General features: G+C 35.9%; 1 protein-coding gene across 10 annotated transcripts in view; it reads right to left on the reverse strand.

The window, feature by feature from the left end:
• Positions 1 to 23626, reverse strand: part of DGKB (diacylglycerol kinase beta) — a 387634-nt gene that overhangs the window by 173313 nt on the left and 190695 nt on the right. For all 10 annotated transcript variants that reach the window (XM_027639264.1, XM_027639265.1, XM_027639266.1 and 7 more), the window contains 3 exons: positions 19477 to 19562; positions 17103 to 17192; positions 14703 to 14863 (listed from right to left, as the gene is read on the reverse strand). In XM_027639264.1, the coding sequence (XP_027495065.1) occupies positions 14703 to 14863; positions 17103 to 17192; positions 19477 to 19562 (337 nt within the window). The remainder of the gene's footprint in view (positions 1 to 14702; positions 14864 to 17102; positions 17193 to 19476; positions 19563 to 23626) is intronic.

The following is a 23626-nucleotide window of genomic DNA, read 5'->3' on the forward strand; positions in this document are numbered from 1 at the left end:
ACATCATCCCCTTTGACATGGAGTTTGCCCAAGATGGAAGAACGGCGATAGAAATTCTCTTTGTCACCAGCTATGGGATTTTACTGATGCAAAGCAGCAGATCTTTTTCCTACTACTCCACAAAGGAATCAAAATGCTGGAGTAATTTAGACAAGTTCTGTATGGATCAGAATTGGCTTCCCAGGCCATGTGTTTTACTGATTTTCCTTTTTTCTCCTTTGACCAAGATCGACAAGGCTGAATCTATATAATCTGTGCATCTTGTTGTTCCTAAGTACTAGTCATCCCCATTTACATCTGCTTCTCCAGACAATACCAAGACTTCTGCTATTTATTTCCTTTAGTGTTCTGGATTACCTAATTTGTTTGAATGCAAGGATACACCTAAGAAAGAAGTGATGCAATAACATGCAATACATACAGATTAATTACTTTTTACATATGGGATAAACATGGCAAAGAATTTTTAGGATAACAGCTCTAGACAGCAACTGTGCACAGCTAATACCATGATCAGTTCTGAAGTGACTGGTGCCAATTCTAATGCTTCTCTTGTATCATAGAATCATCTAGGTTGAAAAAGACCTCTGAGATCATCAAGTCCAACCCTTAACAAAGCACTGCCATATTCACCCCTAAACCACGTCCCTAAAAGTGCCGCATCCACATATTTTTTGAATCCTCCCAAGTATGGTGATTCCACCACTTTCTGGGGCAGCCTGACCACCCTTTCGGTGAATAAATTTTTCCTGATATCTAATCTAAAACTCCCCTGGTGCAACATGAGTTATAAGGTATAACACTGTGAGTTACAGAGTATAGTGAAAAGGAAAACATGAAAAGCCGGAGCAGAAAAGCAAGGAGAGCCTATGTGAACAGCCTAGACAGCCCGGCGTCTGACGAGCTCTTTCTTCGTCAGTGAAGGGACTGGAATGCCTGCACAAACAGTCTTTCCATTGCAGCAGCACTGCATGTAATACTAACGACAGTCCACTAGCCAGAAACCTCATTATTGGGATGGTACCACAGGCCGCCACGGAAAGGATGCTCTGTCTACATTAGACAGTTACTGAAGAGTGTGTATGTCACTTAGTGGTGCTAAACTAAGGTGCAGGTGCAAGTGGGTGCACACTGTACCATAGCACACTGTGCTCTATGTGTCGATGTGCTTCCAGAGACCTTGACGGGAGCATCCTCTATGGTGAGATTGCTTAGCAGGATGCACTGGAAAGCACTGACTAAAATGTGTGGTCCAATGCCTTTTACTCCAGCGTGCCACATCAGCCCATTTAGCCTTCGTGACATCACCAGTAACAGAAAACAACAGCGTAAGAGCAACAATTTTGACTCATTCTTTGGCATTTTATAAGTTTAAGTAGTCTTGGGATTGTCACAGAAATAAAGAATTTGCTATGTTATACCCTCAGAGCTCCAGTTTAAATGAAGGAAGTGTAAAATCACAAATAGTGAATGGAGAGTTCCTTGGCTATGTGTCTGTAGAGGCTTTTTAGTACAAACTGTTCCAGTAAGGACATGGAATAACTTATGTTCAGTAATTTGCTTCTAGTTCCACCTGGTTCAGATGGTAACATAAGACTGTTTCTTGGCTAAATCCACCCACTTTCAGTTTAGTTAAATCATGTTCCTTTTGGGACTTTGCCATCAAAATGTAGAAAACATTCAGATCTGAAGATATAAAGAATATTTTTGTACCACAGGAATATCAATTAAGCTATCAACTCTCTAGATATGTACATAATGCTACATGGCAGACAACTCGAGGTCTCTGAGATTTTTAGGTAATTCCCCCCTTGTATAACACACACTAAATTCAATAGAGCACATAATTTAAATGTCTGATATACTATTATTATTTTAATACATTTTGTGACATGAGCTCTTCTCAGATATATACAAATCTCTCAGAACTAAAAACTGCTTCCTAAATAGTGTTTGTTGAGTATTTGAAAGAAGAATCTCTATCTGGTCTCAAGATTGACTGCAGATATGTACTATACATGCGATTGTATGGTGGATGCCAAAAAAACAATTCCCTGTGCCTATTTAACATGCAATTCACACATCAAATTTCTCCTTCAAATCTGCAGAGGTGCCCATCTTAAATCTCAGAATTCTATGTTTGATTATTTGTCCTCTTTATACCTGTGTCTATGTCCAGAATGCCTTTTTCACTCTTTTTTGACTTATCTTTCTACCTCATAGCATCAAGAACACAACACTTATGACTACATAAAACACACTAAAATAACATCATACCCTTTTCATTATGGATGAATATCACAGATGAATTTTCTAGTGTTAACAGCAATTTTGAATATAGTCAACAGGTGGACTGTTCTTCTAAAGTAAGACAATCAGAATTAGAAGGCAGAGAAAAAAAATTCCAGTGGCTACTTTCCTAAGCAATAATTAATTCAAAGCAATTAATTAAGAATTTATTTCTTAAATGTATATAATTAAATATCTATAAATTTAATTTGATCTAAAATGCCTATAAAATGGATCTCCATCTTTGTTACCTGTAACAGATTGGGTTTTATACTGTGTTCTCAGAAATAACTGTACTTCATATCCTCAATGGGCACTTGAGTCAGCATGATTCTGATTTCTTTGGTCCCTCTCAGCTACAGACAGGCAATCTGAAAAGACTCAGTAGGGCTCTGGCAGACCTGTGAAAGTAAAGTTCTGAGACAGGATCTTTAATGGCACGGGAAAAAGGTAAATGATGTTGTCAGGGAGAAGTTGGTAAAGCAACTCATTTACATAAACTTGTTTACACATATCAGGATTAACTCTCACATGAAAACAGAATGATTACAATTGAGCTATTTTTCACATAGTTTTACATGTGTACACAGAGACATATGTCTTGCAGCTTATCCAGGTGTATTGGGTCTGGCTAAGCTGGAGTTCCTTTCCCCATAGCAGCCCTCACAGTGCTGTGCTTTGCGTTGGTAGCTAGAAGGGTGTTGATAACATACCAGTGTTTTGGCTACTGCTGAGTACAGCATCAGCACTGTAACATTAATTTCTTAATAGAGGGCAAGATCCTGGGAGGGGACACAAGTAAGTCAGCTGACCCAAACTGACCAAAGGGATATTCCAGACCATAATGACATCAGCTCAGATATAAAAGCTAAGGCAAGGACCAGGAAGGCAGGCATTCATTGTCTCCAATGGCTGCCTGCTGAGGAACTGGCACATGTGCTGGAGCTCTGTTTCTTGGGACTGGCCGCCCATTGCTGCGGATGGGAAGTAGAGAATAAACTGTTATCTTTCTCTTTGCTTTTGCATGCACAAGCTTTTGCCTACCTCCTGCTTTAGTAAACTGCCTTAGCCGTCCCCAAGAGTTGTATTCCATCTTACTCTCTCCCCTGTTCAGCTGGGAAGGGGAGTGATAGAGCAGCTGGGTGGGCAACTGGCGTCCAGCCATGGTCAACCCACCACACCAGGTGAAGGTATCAGTGTACAAAGAGCACACCTTGTGTTCTGCACAGCTTGTACATTTCATAAACCTTTTCCAGATGCAATTTATCTCTATCGCTAGCCTCACATGTCTTCAAAATATCTGCCTTTTTTCTTCAAGTAATTTTCTCAGTCCTCTAAGCTTCTTCCTACTTTAAGCTCAGAATGAATCTTACGACCAACCTTAAACCTTATTCTCCTTACACTTGACTTCAATATGAAGTTGGCTTCTATCTTTCCTTGATACATTCCTGTCATCACTAACAACCAGAATTACAAAATCTAGGCAACGATTAAAATTTCAACATCATTTGAATATAGATGCTTCTCGGTCTGTGAGAAAAAAACCCTCACATCATGTTTTCCTGACATCCTTGACATTTCTTTTAAGAACAACTAGGAATAACAGCATTAACAAGATGAACATACATCACAATTATATTATGATCATATAAATGAAATACTATAATCAACTCTTAATCATTACTTAGAATATTACAAATTTCATATGGAGAAAATAACTTACATGTATAATGAATAATATTGTACTAGGACTAATATAGTTGTAAGTTAATTACACACTATGTAGCTGATTTAGTTGCATTTAGCTAAGGAGCTGTTCTGAGCTCACTGCAGATTAATTATGTCTTTAGGCATATACTCGCATTTATAACTGCCACGTAGGACAGTAGCTGTTGACTAGGCTGCTTTATAGACCTTCCCTTTATGAAAACAAATGCAACACACCCTCAAAACAACACAACAAAACAAAAAAACCCCAAAAACGGCAAAATCCCTGAACATACAAGACTCAAAATCTCTACTAGCTAAGGTATGCAACGGGAAAACATCAGAGGACTGCAAGTTTAATTTCACTGTACTTCTTCCCAAAAAATATCCTTTGTAGTATCTGCTTAGTAAGTTCATAATGCCTAATTGCATTTTATTTATTATAATTTGCTTTCCCAATCATGAAATTTAACATACATCATCTGAATTCTAGAAATTATTCTATTTTACAAATCCCTTATAAATTAAAGAGAAGGATATAGGTAACTGCCAAAGACTCTCTCCATGATTCTTCTTGAAGTTTCTACTGAGTATAGGAAACAAGTCACTTCCACACCAGAATAATTTTATGACAGGAATGGGTAGTAAGGGATAGCAAGTGCATGAGATATTCATAAATCTAAAACAAGGGAGCCTTTCCTAGTTCAAAGCATTTAGCATTGTTCTTGCCTCATTATGAGCAGTTAACTAAGACTCAAAGACCTAAAAAGACAAAAGAAAGAAATCTATATCAGAAAACAGAAGGGGTATATGGTAGGTCAAAGTTAGTCACACTGTAAACCAATATGAACTTTTCAGGTTTATTGCAAAACTGTTGGAGCAGCAACTAAATTTTAAAGCAAATCTCTTAATCATTCCCACTTCCTGTCATTCTTTTTGAAGCAAGGACTGGTGCATCTCAGCCAGATATCTTTGGAAGATAACACATTTATTGTGGCTAGTGTCCTTCTCCCATAATATGGGGACACACAGGCCAAACCAATGATAGTCATTTAGGTCACTTTAGGATAAGCACATTTAGGAGAGCTCATAGCAGGGGAATGGACTACATCCAGTTTGAATTAAGACTCCCAAACTGCATGTTTTGTAGACAGAAGGGACTCAGCATCATTTGCTACACTCCTACTGAGCAAAATTACTTGCTACTTTAAATATAGCCCACAGAAATATATTTTCACTGAACCTGACAAAACCTACAGTGAATTCAGCACAAACCTCAGTATTCTTACTGCACTGTAAGGGAAATCACAAACACAAACCTTAATAAATCTATATGTTATACATTTTCAGAAAGTTCCAGCACAGACTGCCATACCTTCACACTTTGGCATTAAAATAAAAATAAATAAATAACCAAGCAAACAGGAAGAATAATCTAAGTTCTGTCAATTTCTTTGTACTTATATAAATAGAACAAATGGTACCTCTGGAAATCATCTTTTTTTTGTAGTAGTATGTCTCATTACGTAGCAGAGTAAGCTATGAAACTTTGGTTCTCTGCATGAAAGTACCTTATACATTCCATGCAGTACAGTGGAACCCTCCTGTGAGGGTACTCTGATACACTTTATGAATGGCAGAAGACGATGATGGTAAGAGGGATTTAGAAGGTAAACTAAATCCACACGGGTAGATAGAAACTAGCTAACAGGAAACACCACCAGCAGCATTGCAGTATAGCTATTACCAGCTCTAAGGATAAGTATTTATGTTCTAGTTTTGGAATTCACATTCTCCATGTCCAGGGAAATACTGCAGCACATTAGCAAGAGGGAATCTTCAGACAGGCTTCTATTGCTCCTTATTTATGAATTGTTCTACAGATCCAGCTTTACCTGGCACGTGGTATAAGCTTGTGGCTTTCTGCCTTACGGAAAAAAATAACCCCCTGCAACAAAAACCCTATGTCATCATATTTGCCATATATTATGTCCAAAATTTCTGCAGACGAATTTCAACAGCAATAACTCTGAAAAGACTAAAGAGGATTCAAACAAGCAAGTAGTAAAAACCTGTAAGAATAACTAATTAGTAAAATTAGCAATGTGAAGAAATTAAACAAGATAATGATACATTGAACTACCAATGACTTCTCAATATGACAGTATTTTAAATCTGGGATTGACGTTCTTCAGAACATACTCCTTCTGAAAGAGAGTAGAATTCTCTCCACAGATAGAAAAAACACTTTTACACATTTGGCTACAAGACTGAGGCTATGACATATCCAATATCAATATGGATCTTTTAATATTACATTTGCATTCACACATGGATGAATTGTTCATTTTCTTAACCCTTTTTTCAGGAAAAAAGAAGTTATTTGGATTACAAAGCAATAATACTGTTTATTATGAAGTGTTCTTTCCCTCTTTGGCACAGAAATAACATAATATATCACAGTGTTCCATTAGCACATTCTAAGTGATGATTAGGATTCACAAAATCACTTAGGCATGTGTTTATGTTCATATTAGTTCAGCAAACCAATAAACATGATTTTTAGTTATGTATACCTACAAATCCCACTTTAATAATTAATTAGCTTACACCAAATGCCCGGAATTTAACATGTGCATTTGTCCAGCCATATTAATGAAAATGCAGAAAATGCTTAAAAAATTAACTAAGTATTTAACTGCTTCGTTAGATCAGGAAAGTTTAAACACATACTTAAATGTCACATTGAATTAGTGTTAAAATGTTCATGTGCTTAAATTCTGCACTGAATCAGCAAATGCCCTTATGATATTTTCCTATGGGGGGAAACAAATTCCTTTTAACCACCATGAACACCAAAATGCTATGAGGCTTTGAAATTCCAAAATATGGGCCCACTATAAAACAAAAATTCATTCCTAGTTGTAAATATATTCCATAATAAACTCCTTTTTCTTGTAGTAGTAAATATACCCTAAAAAAAATAGCACAGATAATAAAATTACATAGAAAATATAAGGTTATGGGACCACATAGTCAGTTAGAGGAACAACCCTACTTAAGACACCGGTATTTGAGACTAAAAATTCTGATAGTCAAAGTTCCTATCAATGCTAATGAAATGTTCTTACTCAAGAAAAAAAAAAAAAAAGGCTTCTATGTAAGATTTTTCTTTTTTTTTTCCAGTTTTGAAAAAAAATAAAATAAGTAGATTTAATGGAAGTGGAGGTTGATGACAGAGTATGGGGAAGTAGACCCTTAACAAGTTAAAATTTATGATTAAGAGAATTCAGAAGTCATATTTTTCTTTACTGGTAGAATAAGAGGCTCTTAGTGACTGGTTAAGACTGAAGGATATTAAGTCATGACCATGTAATATTTGTCACTATTTGATAGTGCTTTTGGATAGTAACGTATTAGGTGTCACAAAAGTACACTTGTCTTTGTATTAGACCTTTGCTACTTTGTGATAATAATTCTTCAGAGAAAACATGTTGATTGTAGTACAACTTACTAGTATTAAAGAAGCTTCCCCTCTACCTAAATAACTGCCTTTTTTTTATTAAACCAACATATAGCACTGACTTGTTTCTTGAAGAACTTACAGAACATTTCCAGACACATTCAGGTATCTTTACTGTGTTTTTCTAAAAACATTCACAAAAAATATTTTTATTGTAGATCATCCAAATGAGAATATCACCATATTGCTATGAACTCAATTATCACGTGTTGTAAAGACTGAATGAAAGACTGAGATGTTCTACTTCCATAAGTTCAGTTTTTGCATTAAAATTCTCTACCTATTGATATTAGAAAAGAAGTCATTCATAGTAATGTAAGTTTCTGAATTGCCATGTACAAGATAATCAAATGGACAAAAACAACAGATGGAAAGGAATCTGGATATCCCAGTTCTCTTCCAGGTTACTGTCTTAATTACTGTCCTAGAGCATTCCACTCCTTTTTTTCCCTCCAATATGTTCTTGTGTATGTGTTTGTACCACATATTCAAATTTTCAGTTGAAGGGAGGTTGGAAGATTCTTATTTAAATCCTGTCTCAGTAAGTAGACAAATAAGATGTTTTCCACATCTTAAGTACCTCATGCAAATGAAATAGTCTGAATGAAATCAGCTACAGCTTTAAGCTTCCTAGGGAGCTTGACTCTGCTGACAACAACTCTTCAGTGTATGCAGGTAAAAGAGCAGCAACAGCAAAGATCCCAAGTAGGCTTACCCTAAAGCATGCATTCAGGTGATCAGTCTAGACAAAGGAGAAGCAATCCTGGACCTACAAAGAATGTAAGCCTCTAGGGGACTCTGTTGTTTTCCTAAGAGACAGCAAACCTTGCAGTCCTCCGGGACAGAACATTAGGCGATCAACCTCAGCATGAACAGAGAGACTATGTATGTTCTTTACACACATAGCAGCTACATAATGTGGTCAAAAACATAAACTAGTTTAAAATTTTCATGGAATATGGCCCAAGAGGAAGAAAAGAGACATGAAAATCAGAGTTATCTAATCAGCCATTCATATGAACATTACTAGTTAAAGGCAAGGATATGCAATGATCTCTAGTATAATGTTTAGAACTGCCATCTGTAAACACCAACCAGAACTATCACTCTTGATTTACTCTTACACCTCGAATACTGCCCTGACACCAATAAGGCCTGCTTTCATTTTATAATGGTATCTATCTGCTGTTTTAGCATAGGGAAGGTTGCACTGTGCAACTGTCTAGAATAAATTGCCCTAAAATCTATCTCAGTAATATTTCTTTCCATATGGACTTGTACTAAAAGACAATGCAGATGTTTGCAAGTTCAGCTTATGATGCTCCGACACTCTAATTACAGAACTGCAAGAGGCTTAGCAGCATATGCTCTGTAATACCCCATGCAGTTACAAAAATTCAAATGATAGTTAAACAGTGTTGTTAACAGTTTATCTCCCATTAACATCAGATAAATTTATGATTTATTTAAAAGCTAAAACAATTAAAGGAAATAGAAAGAAAATGTTTATGGTTAAAGATCCTCAGTACTGATTCATGTCAACCTAATTTTGACTCCATAAAGGTTAAACTCTTAAGTTAATTCAGTGGCAGAACAGTAAATTTAAAATTATGCTTGCTTCTGGGAAAGCTACTTTAGGACTCTCATCTTAAGATCTATTCATAGTTTCTTTCAGCATTATTATCCACAAAATGGAAAGCAATGCAAAGTGTTATTAGTAACTATAAAGGAAGTCAATGAGAAATAGATGAATCATTTGGTTTAAAAAATTTTAGCCTTTTTTTGAGACAAACCATTATCTGAGAAAAATAATTGGGTTTTATTTAATATTTTTAAGTTGTTTGTGTAATAAATGTAAAAAAGCAGGGTCTAGCTAAGTTGGCTGCAGAAGAATGATGCTTGGTTCTCAGATGACTACAACTGTGCCTTTGGCTTGGCCTACAGCTATTTGCTCCAGTCAAGGAGGAGCCTCTGAAGAACTCACCTATCTTTAGAAATAAAATTTATTAATTATGAGATATCAAATCATAATGAGATATTTTTAAAAGAACTTCATTATAGTTTTTGCCTGATTTCTCTGGGTTTTTTAGTTGGGTTTTGTTTGTTTTTTTTTAATCTTCCATAAATGTGTGGCAGTTACAATACTGCTAGTATGCCCACACTTAGAAAATTAGGACTTATTTATTGAGCAATTTTCCAAGTACTTTTATTGACTAATCCAAGTAGAAGTAAGTTATAAAAATGTTTTTTTAAAAAAAGAGTATGAGTGAATAGACTTTGCCCAGCTCACAGTATTTCCAAACTTTTAATGAACTAATTCAACCCCTAAACCTCCACTATGATTTTGCCTACACAACTCTGCCTCCATCATGCATCCTACATGTCTGTGGCTTGTTCCTAGGACTCTTGTGGATCTCCTGCCCCTCTCAATTATTAGAAGGTGGCTCTGGTAGAGAGAAACACTGAGTCATTTCTCTTGAATATCCACTTTGAAGAGAAAGCACAGAAAGCATAGATATTTTGCTCTTTCACACATTTTTCCTATCCCTAAGTACATAAGATGGCTTCTTCCTCCTTCCCCTCTTTTCAACCAGGCATTTAGTGAAAGTCAAGGTTTCTAATGTTTAATCACAACAGAACATTTAATGAGGCATTCTTGGAGTTATCAAATACCCACTTTGTCTCACTTTGAGACAATCATTTGAGAAGTACTAAAAATAAGCATTATACTTTCCCTACATATTTGATATCCTTTAATAACTTCCCAGTAAGAGATGAACAGCCTTGACAGTCACTTTCATTTTAAGTGATTATTATCTAACTAAAATTGCTTGACAACTAAGCTACTTACCCCTAAGCTTAAAAGAACCGTTTCTACACATCTTAGCAGTATATAAAATTTTTGACCATGGCAGTGTGGGGTTTGCTAGCAGTGCAGATGAAAGTCCTTCTCAAGGTAACAAAGAATGTTAGAATGTCTTCCTGGTTTTTGTAGTTATGTGAGAGTATGCCTCACTGTCTATTGGTCAACTCATCTTCCATGGCTGCTGCTCAGGTCTCAATCAGCAAATAATTATTTCACCATGTTCTTCGCTTATTATGAATTTCACGGACTTATCGTGAACTTCACTGAATATATTGCGAATTTCAGAGAATATATGCCCATCAATTCTATCACAGAACCCATTGGGTTGGAAAAGACCTCTGAGATTGAGTTCAACATATGACCAAATAGCATCATGTCAAATAGATCATGACACTAAGTGCCAGGTCTTTCCTTAAACACCTCCAGGGATGATGACTCCACCACCTCCCTGGACAGCCCATTTCAATGTCTGATCACCCTTTCTGTGAACAACTTCTTCCTAATGCCCAACCTAAACCTCCCCTGGCTCATCTTGAAGCCATGTCCTCTTGTCCTGTCACTGCTTGCCCGGGAGAAGAGGCCATCCCCCACCTGGCTACAACCTCCTTGCAGGTAGTTGTAGAGGGTGATAAGGTCACCCCTGAGCCTCCTTTTCTCCAGGCTAAACAGCCATTCCTCATAGGGCACGCGCTCCAAATATATCAGAGAATCACAGAACATGCTGAGTTAGAAGGGACCCACAAGGATCATCAAGTCCAACTCCTATCCCTGCACAGGACCATCCCCAAGAGTGACACCATGTTCCCTGGAGTATTGTACAGGTGCTTCTTGAACCCTGTCGAGCTTGGTGCTGTGACTACTTCCCTGGGGAGCCTGTTCCAGCACTCAATCACCATCTAGGTGAAGAACCTTTTTCTAATACCTAAAAATATCTAAACCTTCCGTGACACAACTTCAGGCCATTCCCTCAGGTCCTGTCACTGGTCAGCAAGAGAAGAGATCAGTGCCTGCCCCTCCTCTTCCCCTCACGAGGAAGTTGTAACTGCAATGAGGTCTCCCCTCAGTCTCCTCCTCTCCAGGCTGAATAGACCAAGTGACCTCAACCACTCCTCATACAACTTCGCCTCAAGGTCCTTTATCACCTTCCTTGCCCTCATTTGGACACTCTCCAATAGCTTAATACCTTTCTTAAATTTACAATTAACAATGTGCATTTATACTTTGCAATCACTGCATAACAGAAGAAACTGGGTCAATCCTGGCAAGATCTGAGAGTAGATTTGTAAGCAGTTGTTTTCAAAAATAGGAGTTTGTTTTGGGGGAATCTATATCCACTTTTTTCCTCTTATTTTTTGAGCAACAACGGCATACAGTCATGAGCATATGGGGGTTTGGTTTGATAATTATTTTATTTGCATGGGGTTTTTTTATTTTTTTGGTTTTTTGAGGGGTTAATTTCAAGCATTGAACTGAAGAGTTACTACTGAATTTTATGAAAATATTTCTCTATTCTAAGATAGCATGCCTTATAAATGAGTCAGGAAGTGTTTGCTTTTGTTTGTTTGTTTTACAGGCCTGAGATACAGATATGGAAAAAAGCTAGGATAAAATAAAGATTTGCAGGGGTATTACAGCACACAAGCTTATCCAAAGCAACTGTCCACGTATACATGTTGAGCCACCATTAACTGTAAGTTCTTGAAGAAAGCAGCAAGAGTTATACTGACTGTTTTATCCATAGGGAAAAGGCTAACCATGACAAATACTATGTGCAATGACATACTCTGTCTACACACGCACTCCCTCTGATAGTTTATAATAACAGCAAGTTGGCCAAATGAAGTGACATAACTGAAATTCCACTACTGAAACAACTGCACAAACGGAAAGCCCAAGAATACAGTCTGTGATAACTCTGTCTTTGATGATCACTGGGATAAATATCAACCTAGTGCATGAATGTATCACTATTAAAGCTGGTCATGTAGATTACAAGGAAAATAACAATACAAATGCCCTGAGCAATGTCATCTCTTCCAAAGTAACTGAACTTGCCACTGTCTGACAGGAAGCCTAATGTTTCCTGTCTCTATCATGCCTGCTTATTTGTCCTCTAATATTACCAGTTATGTTTGTCCAGCTCACCAAACCTGTGGCTTTCCAAGACAAGCTTCCATTTTCAGATGACCCTACTATATTCTTGCAGAGGTTTTTTGGTTTGGTTAGGTTTTCTTGGAGGTGATGTTTTTGTTTTTTAAAGCAAATATGATTTAATACACTTTTTTTTTCTTGGATATTTAGCTTGTTTCAGTGACTCCAGTCAGTATTATTAGGAAGCAGATGGAACTTCTCTCCTGGTATCTTGCCATCCTGACAGAATGATGGATGTGAGCACTTGAAAAATCTTTATCTTATTCTACATTGCTCTTAGATGTTTTCTAGCTCCTGCTTTGAGACTGACACACAGTTTGGCTTATGCTTTTTATGGTACTTCTGTGCTTCGTGCTTTCAGCGGGTTGAACACGACACACAGTCATTCACCTACTACATCTTACTCTCTTTCTTAGTTTTTTCCCTGTACTTAGACGTAGTACAGTACTGACACACACATCAGAGCTTTCAGACTGCTATAGAAAAAATTGTCTTGTTCAGCTTCAACATACTAATCAAACTTTTCACATACGTATGCTACTGTCTCCAACATTCCTTTTCAACTTAGTGTATCATTTTCCTTCTAAGTGGCAAATTTAATTCTGATTGCTGCCTATGTTAAAAACAACTTGATTGGTAGATGAGGGGAGAGCAGTGGATGTCATGCTCAATTCAGCAAGGTTTTGAACACTGTCTATCTCAGCATTCTTGCATCCAATTTGGGATATTATGGTCTCCATTGCTGGAAAAAGATTAAAGAAAATAGATTGGCTGGATAAGGTGGATCACAGGTTAGAAGAGCCAGCTTCAGGCAGATCTAATAGCCTGCAAGTACCTATGAGGAGGTTATCAAGATGAAAAAGCCAGATCTCTTCACAGCAGCACATAATAGGAGGAGGGGAGACAGATAATTTATGTTGAAACGAGAGATTCAGACAGGAATATTGGGAAAAAAAATCTTCATGATAAAGATAGTCAAGCACCTCAAAAGGTTGCCAAGAGATGTTGTGCCATCTCCATCCTTGGAGGCTTTTAAGACCTAAATGGATAATGTCCTGAGCAATGTGATCTGCTCTCACAGCTGACCCTGGTTAGAACTAATGACTTTCTGCAGTCCCCACCTTAATTATGGTCCTAAAGCACTAAGAACCCCATATCAAGCACAATTTTATTAAGTTTTAATCTCCTGGCCTTTCTAAGCATACATTTAGATTGTTTGTTATTACATAGAATTTCTGCCATACTGTTACAAAATTCATACAGCAGGTTCTATTCATGCTGGATTAGAGACTGTGCTTATTATTTGGCAGGAATCTATGAGGCAATGTGCAATATGTTGTAGGTCACCAATAGTTTTCACAGTGCCTTGGAGAGACAGTAAAAATTAAAAGAGAGTATAATCCAATTGAGTGTAAGTTTCTGCATGTAGGCAGGAAGAATCAACTGGGAAACACCTAAGTGAGATATGAAGTAACGGTTCTCGAGAACAGTATCTGAAATTAACAACAAACCAAAAGTCAAATATGAATAAAGAAATTCATGCTAACTTTAAAAAAATGTAGATAGTACATGTAACACACATGTTTGAAGCACAAAGCAGAGACGCAGTTCCTCAGACATGAAGAGCTGCTTAAATCCCTTTTTCTTCTAATTCATTCAAGCTGTGAATATCCCTATAAGACAGAACTAAGAAGCCACTTGTGGGGCTTTTTTTGTGGCTTTTTTTGTATTATTATTTTATTATTTAAAGCTGCCCTGAAGGAATAAAGAATGCAACTATTCTTTTAAACAGTTTGGACTATGTGAATACTAATGGAAAAGGTTGCTTAGAGTTCTTATTAAGTGATTAGTTTTTCCTTTATATTTTTATAGGACCTTCAAAATGACAATATAAATTTAGTGCTATAGCTGCTCATAAACCATTAAGGACAATACAAATATCTTCTATATAAATGGGAAGGTAGACAGTCCTGAAAAATAGTTCTGGTTTGAATGTGAAGAAGTAAATTTATGCAAATTGCTGTCAGTCATCTATGTATTCATTTCACTAGCAAAACAACATTATAAATGATCTGTAGCCAACAATTCTTCATTTGAAGACATGTGATGCAAATATTTATTCAAAACAGAAAAAGAAAATCAGTTAAGGATAAGCATAAGTCTTACCACGCCAATAGAAAAGTAGTTATTGATGATGTTGTAAGGCACTGGGTCTCCTTTCTCATCTTTATCATTGGGTATTACTTCGAATTTCCACCTGTCCAGTAAAATCTCTGAGCTATTCTCAATGTCTTTTAAGATCTTCATCAAATTCTCACCTTCATAACCTAGCAAAACACAAAAACAGTTATTTAATCAAGCATAATAAAGTTTCATTACATTTTCTTTCTCTTTCTAGATAACTGGTTAGACAGGGCTCTGAGCAACCTGATTTAATTGAAGAAGTCCCTACTCATTGCAGGGGAAGACGGTGGTTGGAGTAGATAACTAACCTTTAAAGGTCCCTTCCAGCCCAAACTATTCTATGATTCTATGACTAGACAAATGAAAACTATGCATATAAGACCCGAGAAACAGGATTGTCTGATGAAAGCCTGACAAGAAACTGAAAGGTTAAAAGTAATCTACTATTTTTTTATGGATTGCTTCAATGTGGTTTAGCATAACAAATCCAAAATTTCAAATCCATAACTGATGACTTATTAGCAAAAATAACATTTTCCATATTTCAACAACCTCTTAATGTGTTTCATCCTGCTCTGTAGAGAAATCTCACTCTTACTTGCCAAGAAGCACTCACGTGTAATTCAGTAGTAGTTCACTACATTGTATGCTAAACTGAGTACACACAACAAGGATGTGTGTATGCATAAAAACTGGAGATTTTACTAAGTGACTATCAACTCTGAATACTATTCAGACCAAATGACTTTGTAATAGATAACTAAGATCTGTGGATTCATTCCTTCTTCAAATAAGAATAAGAATTTTCATATTCAAGTAATATGTACTTCCTGGATCATTAACGGCTTTAGCAGGTAAAACCATTGAAAGCCTCCTTGCTCAAAACCCACTGCTGACATATTTCTTTATGGTTGTATGGTACACTTCTGCTAGTTACTGCTAACCACTGCATAACAGCAGCATGCACAATTCCATCTGTCTGCATTCTTGAGATCACTCACCAGCAATTTAGTTTCTGGAAGCCCTGTCTCCTCTCCCATCTACAGAAGTTCCAGAAAATCTGTATTATTGTATTGTTTACCAAAAAGCAACCGGGCAAAGAATGATGAAAGCCAGAATATTTTAACACTGTCTTTTTCTATTTTAGTCCAAATTTTAGTCCACTTAGAACATTAAAAGTGAATGGAGGAACAGCTCCTGACTAATATAATCAAATGCTTTCATAGCTGACCCTGCTTAGAACAGGAGATTGGACTAGGGAACGTGATTATTCTGTGACTAGTCTATGAACTATTGAGAAAGTGAGGCAAGGCTGATTTGATTGGATTTTGGCTTGTCTGTTTTCCTTTTTTTTCCCCCAAGACTATCAGAATGTAAACAATCAGGTCATGACAGAGAAAATGAAGGAGGTCCTCAATTGATTTGACAGAACATTATAGTAAATAGAGAAGTTCTATAGCATGAAAACTACTAAGAATTTGCTAAAGACTCTCTGGTAACAAGGCAGACACTTGAAAGAAAACTTGGATGAGACAGAAGTAGTAAGGTATCTGCAAAGGCTGAGAACTTTCAAATAAACAGCCAAGTTCCAAACACAAAATATCTCGACTGAAACAACTAAGACCTGAAATAGACCTTGCTATGAGCCCATAAAATGACATGCTTTCACCCCAGATTGAGTCTTGCCTAAGTCTTTCTTCCTTGTGTCTCCCTCAAGTTATCCTGGAATGCAAATTCTAAATGGAAATAAGTTATTGAAGGAGCTGAGAGTAAAGCTCCATACATCCAGGAAAGGATGCAAAGGATATTAAAGGTTTGACTGTATGTATATTCTTCTTTCAGCATTCTTTGCCTTCTCATTTCCTAATAAATAGCACCACAGCACTTATCGTCTGGAATTTTCTGTAGGAGAACAGAAAGGGTGTGGACTAAAGGAACTAGTCTTAGGCTGAGGCACATTTTTCATTTAATATTTTTAAATATTAAAAGAAGATGAAACCACTCCAAACCCATTATTAGCTGTTTTCAGTAACCCTTTCACAACAGTCCCAACTAAAATCCATTTAAGACTACTCCCTTTACAAGGTATTGATTAAATCAATAACTGCAATACAGATGTTAAAAAGCCAACCAAACAGCTATACACTACTCTCATTACACCTTGGAGCCTTTTTGGTGACAGCAGAAGCTACAAACAAGGTATGAAGAGTGATTAAAACCTTTAATATTTTATACATCTATACAACATTTACAAACAGCTAATTCCAAAAAGAGGAAAGGTGATAATTGTTCATAAAAAAGAAATCCAAATATAGACTTGGATGGAAAAGTTAATTTTTTCCCTTTAACTCCATAACACATTATATTGTAATTTGTGTTTACCTCCTCCCCATCTCAGACACCTTGCTAAATCATTGCCGGTCCCAAGAGGCAGTATAGCAACTGGAGGATGCTTAATCAAGTTTGCTTTCTCTGTGAATAAAAAAGGAAAAACATAACTAAGGAACTTTGTTAGGTTTTGTTTCAGTGAACAACACTTTTTGCGTATGAAATTATGCTGCCTGATCAGCAGTGAGCATTTTACCAAGCCAGTCCATTATGCAACCCCTTCTCCAGTCAATATTCAATCCTTAATCCTGATTTACTTGTTATCAAAAGGATTTTTGTAACCCATAGACAAGCATTGATAAGCAATGATACTCAAGAGCTTTCCAAGACTGAATATGGTGTGCTCTCTCTTGTTCTCAGCTCTGCCATTCCCAGCTACAAATGCAAAAGAGTAATAGTTAAGAGCATGAATAATTAGGTGAACCTTGTAATTTTTAATTTGGGTGACCAAATCTGTGTTTAACCATGTATTTACCTGGATTTGTGTCTACACATGAGCACCATTACCAAGAAGTCCTTGGAACTAACACCAGGACTGAGTTGAGTTTGCCCATCAGGAATTAAACCTGCTATTCTAAACAAACACTGATCTATTTGATCAAGTCTATTTTGTATTTAATAAGCAATGTTTTGAAATGCATAAATTTATAGCATCTTTTCAGTCTTTACCGATATTTTTGTAGCATCTTAAGCCCAAGGATCTCTGTTCAAAATCCAGTGGGAAAACCATCATCGAGAAGTGGAAAATTCTTTCTGAAAAGCTGGAATTACAGGAGCTATCCCCCAGGTATAACATTTCAAATATAAAATTTGTCAAACAAATAGCATGTCGAGTTTAAAAGTTATATTTGGTTTATCAAACAATCAGTTATTTTGTTCATAGAATTATGCAAAATTATCAACAATAATCAGCAGGAATTTATCTATAAAATGGATGCAGCAGGGACGTCTTGATATTTATCAATACTTTAGAAAGATTTAACATTCACAATATCAATGTACTGAAAATCTTTAAGAGAATTAACTATTTAATAAAATAATTAAAAAAAAAGTTTAAGTCTCAAACTGATGAGAATTATTCCTTCCTTCCTTCCTTTCTTCCTCCCTTCCTTTCTTCCTCCCTACCTCCCTCCTTCTTTCCTTCCTTACTTCCTCCCTTCCTCCCTTACTCTCAGCTAAGACTCTTTGCATATTAGGAGATCTGGGAAGACCAGACTAGAAAGGATCTAGAAGCAGGTGCTTTCTTACACTTTACATGCCAAAGTGCTTTTGCTCCCTAAAAGGCAGCATTGAAAATCTACTTCCTGCACTTATGAAACAGATGAATCCTGGATCCCCCCAAAAATTTCTTAGTTCTGTAACACAGAAAGTGCTGCAGAAGATAGTAAGTTATGAAGAAAAAATAGAGTATTTTTGTCCAAATAATGTCACTGAAAGAGAAAGTAATTGCACGACATTTTAGACCTCATGAAAAAGGCGATGACACAATTAAGAGCTGTAAAACTTCACTCCTTCCACATTCAGGCAACACACCTGATATTTATGTACATTGATTTATGACTCTGAATGCTATTTGAGGGTTACAATCAGCAGCTTGCATTTGCAAAAAGATTTTTTTTCTCCAACCAAGTTTAGAAATATGCCTTTGCTCATTCTTTCATGACATCAGTTTTAATTTTCAGTGAACTTTTAAAAAGTTTTCTGGTCCTTCCCCCCCAAAGTACACACTTTTAAACACTCTAGATAAACTTTCAATTGTGTCATTTGACCTCTCTTCATCCCCTTCCTAACTTCCATTGTCACATATGCCCGTTTTTTTTCTCTGCAGCCTAACACCAAATAAATGATGTGGAAGACATTCCCCCAAATAAGCTTTGAGAAGTTTAAGTCTGTAATACCTTGACTTCTGGGCCTTCCTAACGATTTGTACACAGGACTTTACACACAACTGACTGAAAGAACTCCAAAGCTGAACCATCTCTTAGTACATTATCTCCATTATAGGATAATAGAGCATAAATAAAAATTTGGTAAGTGAAAGAGCAAGTGAGCTAAGGTAAATTCTCTTAACAACTTAGATTTGATTCAATTGGAGAATAGACTCTGAAACGAAATTAGAATAGATTAATTCAAATTTCTTGCCTTCGGGGAACCCAGAGCACTACAAACACTGGACTTCTGGAAATTTTGGATATCTTTTTCAATTTGAATATCCTTTATAATAATCATGTCCCAAAATAATACATTTCAGAAATTTAAATGAACAAGCTCTTGTTTGAAATAGCTGTATCCATACATTGATATATAAGGAAGAGCATTAAAAGGAAAACCACGAGTCAAGTACAGCTATGCAAATGGTAGAGATTACCTATGCAATCCAAAATCCAGCCTACTGTTCCATCTCCACCACATGCTAGTACTCTGAACTCAGCAACATCTCGGAAAAAATTTAACCTAAAAACAGTAAATGAAGATACCCAATTATGATAAATATATTGTGGATTATGCAAACATTTTATGGTTTTAGACATTTAATTCAATAGTAAATGGCAAGTGAACACTTGAAATAATAATCGCTTCTGCTCATGCATTCATTTTTTAGACAAATACAATCCAACATTGCATTATCTGAAAAATTTCAATCAAAGTTGATAATTCAATGGTTATTACGGTACACTAATACTAGAAACCATTTGAACCTGACAGTTAATCCAAAGCTTTGTCTAAGTTCAAATCTTGTTTGAAAGTATTGTCAGAAAATATTATCTGTTCACCTAGTTGTAAATAGATAGGTAGTCTCTCAAGACAGAGAAGTCTAATTTATCTAAATGTATTAGCCATAACATTTCCTTGTGAAGTTCTAGATATAAAAGTATATAAAACCATCATATTTCTGGTAGTACACTACTACATATTAAACTGAATATTCTGTAGTTGGTAAAAACAACGTTCCATCATTGTTTGATACAAAATGAGAAAGCATCAGATTTAAGACACCCATTTCATCATCCAACAAACCATATTTTAAAAGTAAAGTATCTTTGGTAGTATTTGCCTGGCTATTTCTGCTTCCATATCCATTGAGTATCATCACCTCATTGTCCCCTTCATTCAATACCTATGTTCCGTAATGCTGACAAGTGAGTATATATTAAAACAATCCTAAATTGCAATAATTTAAATGTAAAAGCATCTTTTCATGATAGCTTTTGACACATGTTGAAATTAGACCTTACAAAGAAATCGTGACTAGACAGAAAACTTCCAGTAATTTTGTTGAATAACTCTGTGTGTGTGAGTGCATGTGCATATGTACATATACCTTCTATTCATTAGTGTGACAGATATCTTAATGCATATTCTATATTCTAGTGACCAGATCTGATTTCCACTTTGCAATCGCCTAATAAATGCACAGCTAATACATTGTTAAAAATTCTTAAATGTGAATAAATATACACAATAACTTGCAAGTCTCTAATTCATACTTTTTCCTTATGAAACTTTAATGTTTCACAGGGAATGGAGTTCCTGTCCCTAGGAAGTCCTAAAACATCTTCTAGGCCTCTTGATAAAATCAAGAACACTTGAAAAACTACAGAGCACAAAAGCGAGCAAGGGAGAAGGAAATGAAAAGTACAATGATCAAAAATTTTACATAATATATAGAGGATGACAGGACAACTTCTTGTTCTATTAGTTTTGGACAAGAATTTCAAGGTTAGCAAAGCTACATAGAAATAAGCTCAACAGATGTCCCACTCCCTCTAATTTTCTCTGCTCAGAAGAGCTCTTAGGCAATTTCAAGTGTCAAGTACAATGCCTGAAGGATGCTTACTGGCCCTGCATTAAAGTCTGCTTTACCCTTCTCACCTCTTACATTCCACTTCACACATCTGTAGGAGAAGTGCTATAGGATGTCTTCTGATCCAAAATGTCATGTGCCAGATCTGACTGGGTACACTTGGGGAACATATCTTCTAATAAGCATATGTCCTGAAAGACCCTCTGCTGGAAGTCACCTCCTACCACTGTAAGGCACTGAGTAATGTCCTGGCCCACAGGTGGGCACAGAGACCTGGCATAGAGACAAACGCCTCCCGTCACCAGCATTCGCACTTCACCCCAATGTGTTGGGTTTGTACAAAGTTATAAGGTTTAATTATATTGCTTCCAATACCGAGGGTATTTCAGCTTAATTTAAAATCGAATTATAGCCCAAAAGTGGTGGCAGGCTACTGATGTCTATTAATACTTAAGCATTTCTACCTTTGTAAAAGATGTCAAAAAGAAAGTCTGGAAAAAACCAAACCAAACAACCAACAAGAACAACACCAAAAGTCCAGGGTTGATGCTAACATTGATCCAGATTGGCAGAACAAAGACCTAAATCTCTGTCTCTTTTTATAAACAAGTTTCTTCACCCTATGGTTATCAAACATTCTTTTTATTTTGACTGTATATTTAATCTTCATCAAAAGGGTATAACTTCAAAAAAAAGTGGGGGCTGAAGAATCTGGCAAAACCATACTGTCAAAAATATTCTCAATAAGCTTCATTCATTTTTCCCTTGGAGCACTTTATATCCATAGATAGTGAATTTTCCGAGCAAAGTACAGCATTAAGTTCACATAACTTTTTCTTTTCATAAATTTAAATATAAAATATGTACATTATATAAAAATCTAACACAAAAAACACATAAAAATAATGCATAATATACCTTACATTGTATGTTTGCATATATAAATGCAGTGTATATAAATAAACTATAGCAAATATAAATATTTATAAAATCAAATTACTTTATAAGATTAAATATAGTTATATAATTATATATGTAAATAAATCTCATTCATTGAATTAGAATGTGCAGCCTACATTAACAGTTGGGAAGGGAACATGGTTTTCCATTTTATACAATTTCACTCAAACTCAGGAGCTGTTATAGTTGTAAAGAAAAAATTTGAAATATTTCTTTATAGACCTTCAGGGGAAAAAGTACGTATTGCCTACCAAGAAAGTTGTGCTCAATCATTGTTTAACAGCATCTGTCACTTTTTTCTCCACAGTACATTTTTGATGTGGTTTGAAAAGGAAAAAAAAAAAAACAAAAACAAACTGTTCGAGAACTTAGTAAAAGTGGCTTAAAGTGAAACTAAAAAAAATTGGAAGTAATTATAAAGGTTTTGTGCACCATCAGACTAAGTTAAAGGACCAGAATACAAAATTAGTCCTATTTTCCTAAAAAAAATTTAAACACTGAAGGTGTTTGATAGCAGCCTATTTTTATTTTATTTTGCCAGAAACAAGGATGCACGCAAAGGCAATTATTGAGTGTCTGCTGATAAATCAGTAATTTCCACCTGAAGGAGGGCAACTGTTTAAAATACCTATATTACTCTAGTTCAGTTTTTCATAATCACCTCCCTAAGTCCATAGGAATGCAGGAAAATCATTTATGAATAAAACACCAGTGCTAGAGGATGTAACTATTTGCTGTTGAATCATGTAATTAATTGATTTATGCACAGATACCACACATACACATTCTTATAGAACTGTTTAAGTAAATCCTACCCCACTCACAGTAAAACTATTTGAAAACATAAATTGCAATATTTTCCATTTAGATACCTGCACATGACCTTTTCTCTTACGCCCAGAAGCAACGCACTATGCAGAATTTCCGGTCTCAGCCACACAAGGTGGCATAACAACAGCAATGTGTGAAATGATTCAGCCAGTCTTCTTCACTCATAGTGGAAGCAAAATTTAAAACTGTCAATATTGCAGTCAAAGAGTAATCCTCTGATATTTGTATCTCAGGATAAGTATCAGTTGTCAACACTACAGATGTCATAGAAGCAAAAATACTGTTAAACAGCAGTTCAAAATATATCTTTAAACTCAGGATTTAAATTTCACATGTGAAGACTTGGTGAGTTCTAAGTACCACTGATTTATGGTGTACAACAGTAATTTTTATCATTAGAGTACAACCAAATCATCACTGCTGGCTTTGCCATTCTTTTGCAAAAATGTAATTCTTCCAAGGAAATATGGACCAGATTCAAGATTTCCTTCAGAAGAAAATAACTATGAAGCTATTATCTTCTGAAAACATTCCTGGTGTATATCTCTTCCCAGAATACTCTGGGTATTCCAAATGTCCAACAGCAAAGAAATGCTCCAGCAATCAATTCAAATAATCAAGGAAAATAGTGTAATTTTCAAAATAAGCCTATTGCTTTTTGAAGTTATAAAAGCCCAGGTGCTGTAGATTCCCAACTAAATTACAGCATAAGTTGTAGGGATTCAGTTTTTCTGTCTTGAGCATCTTTTAAACGGGCAGAACTTAAGATTTAAAAAAGCTTGTTGAAGCAAAATTGCAGACAGAATTTAAAAAATACATGCTCTCCAAATTAAATGCTTAAGGAAGTTACAAAGAAATGCAACTTTTGTGGACATAATTTCTATTATAGAGTATAAAACCCCCATAAATTAGACATTTTAAA

Source organism: Corapipo altera, unplaced genomic scaffold, assembly GCF_003945725.1.
Source record: "Corapipo altera isolate COAL_440 unplaced genomic scaffold, ASM394572v1 44, whole genome shotgun sequence".
NCBI lineage: Eukaryota > Metazoa > Chordata > Aves > Passeriformes > Pipridae > Corapipo > Corapipo altera.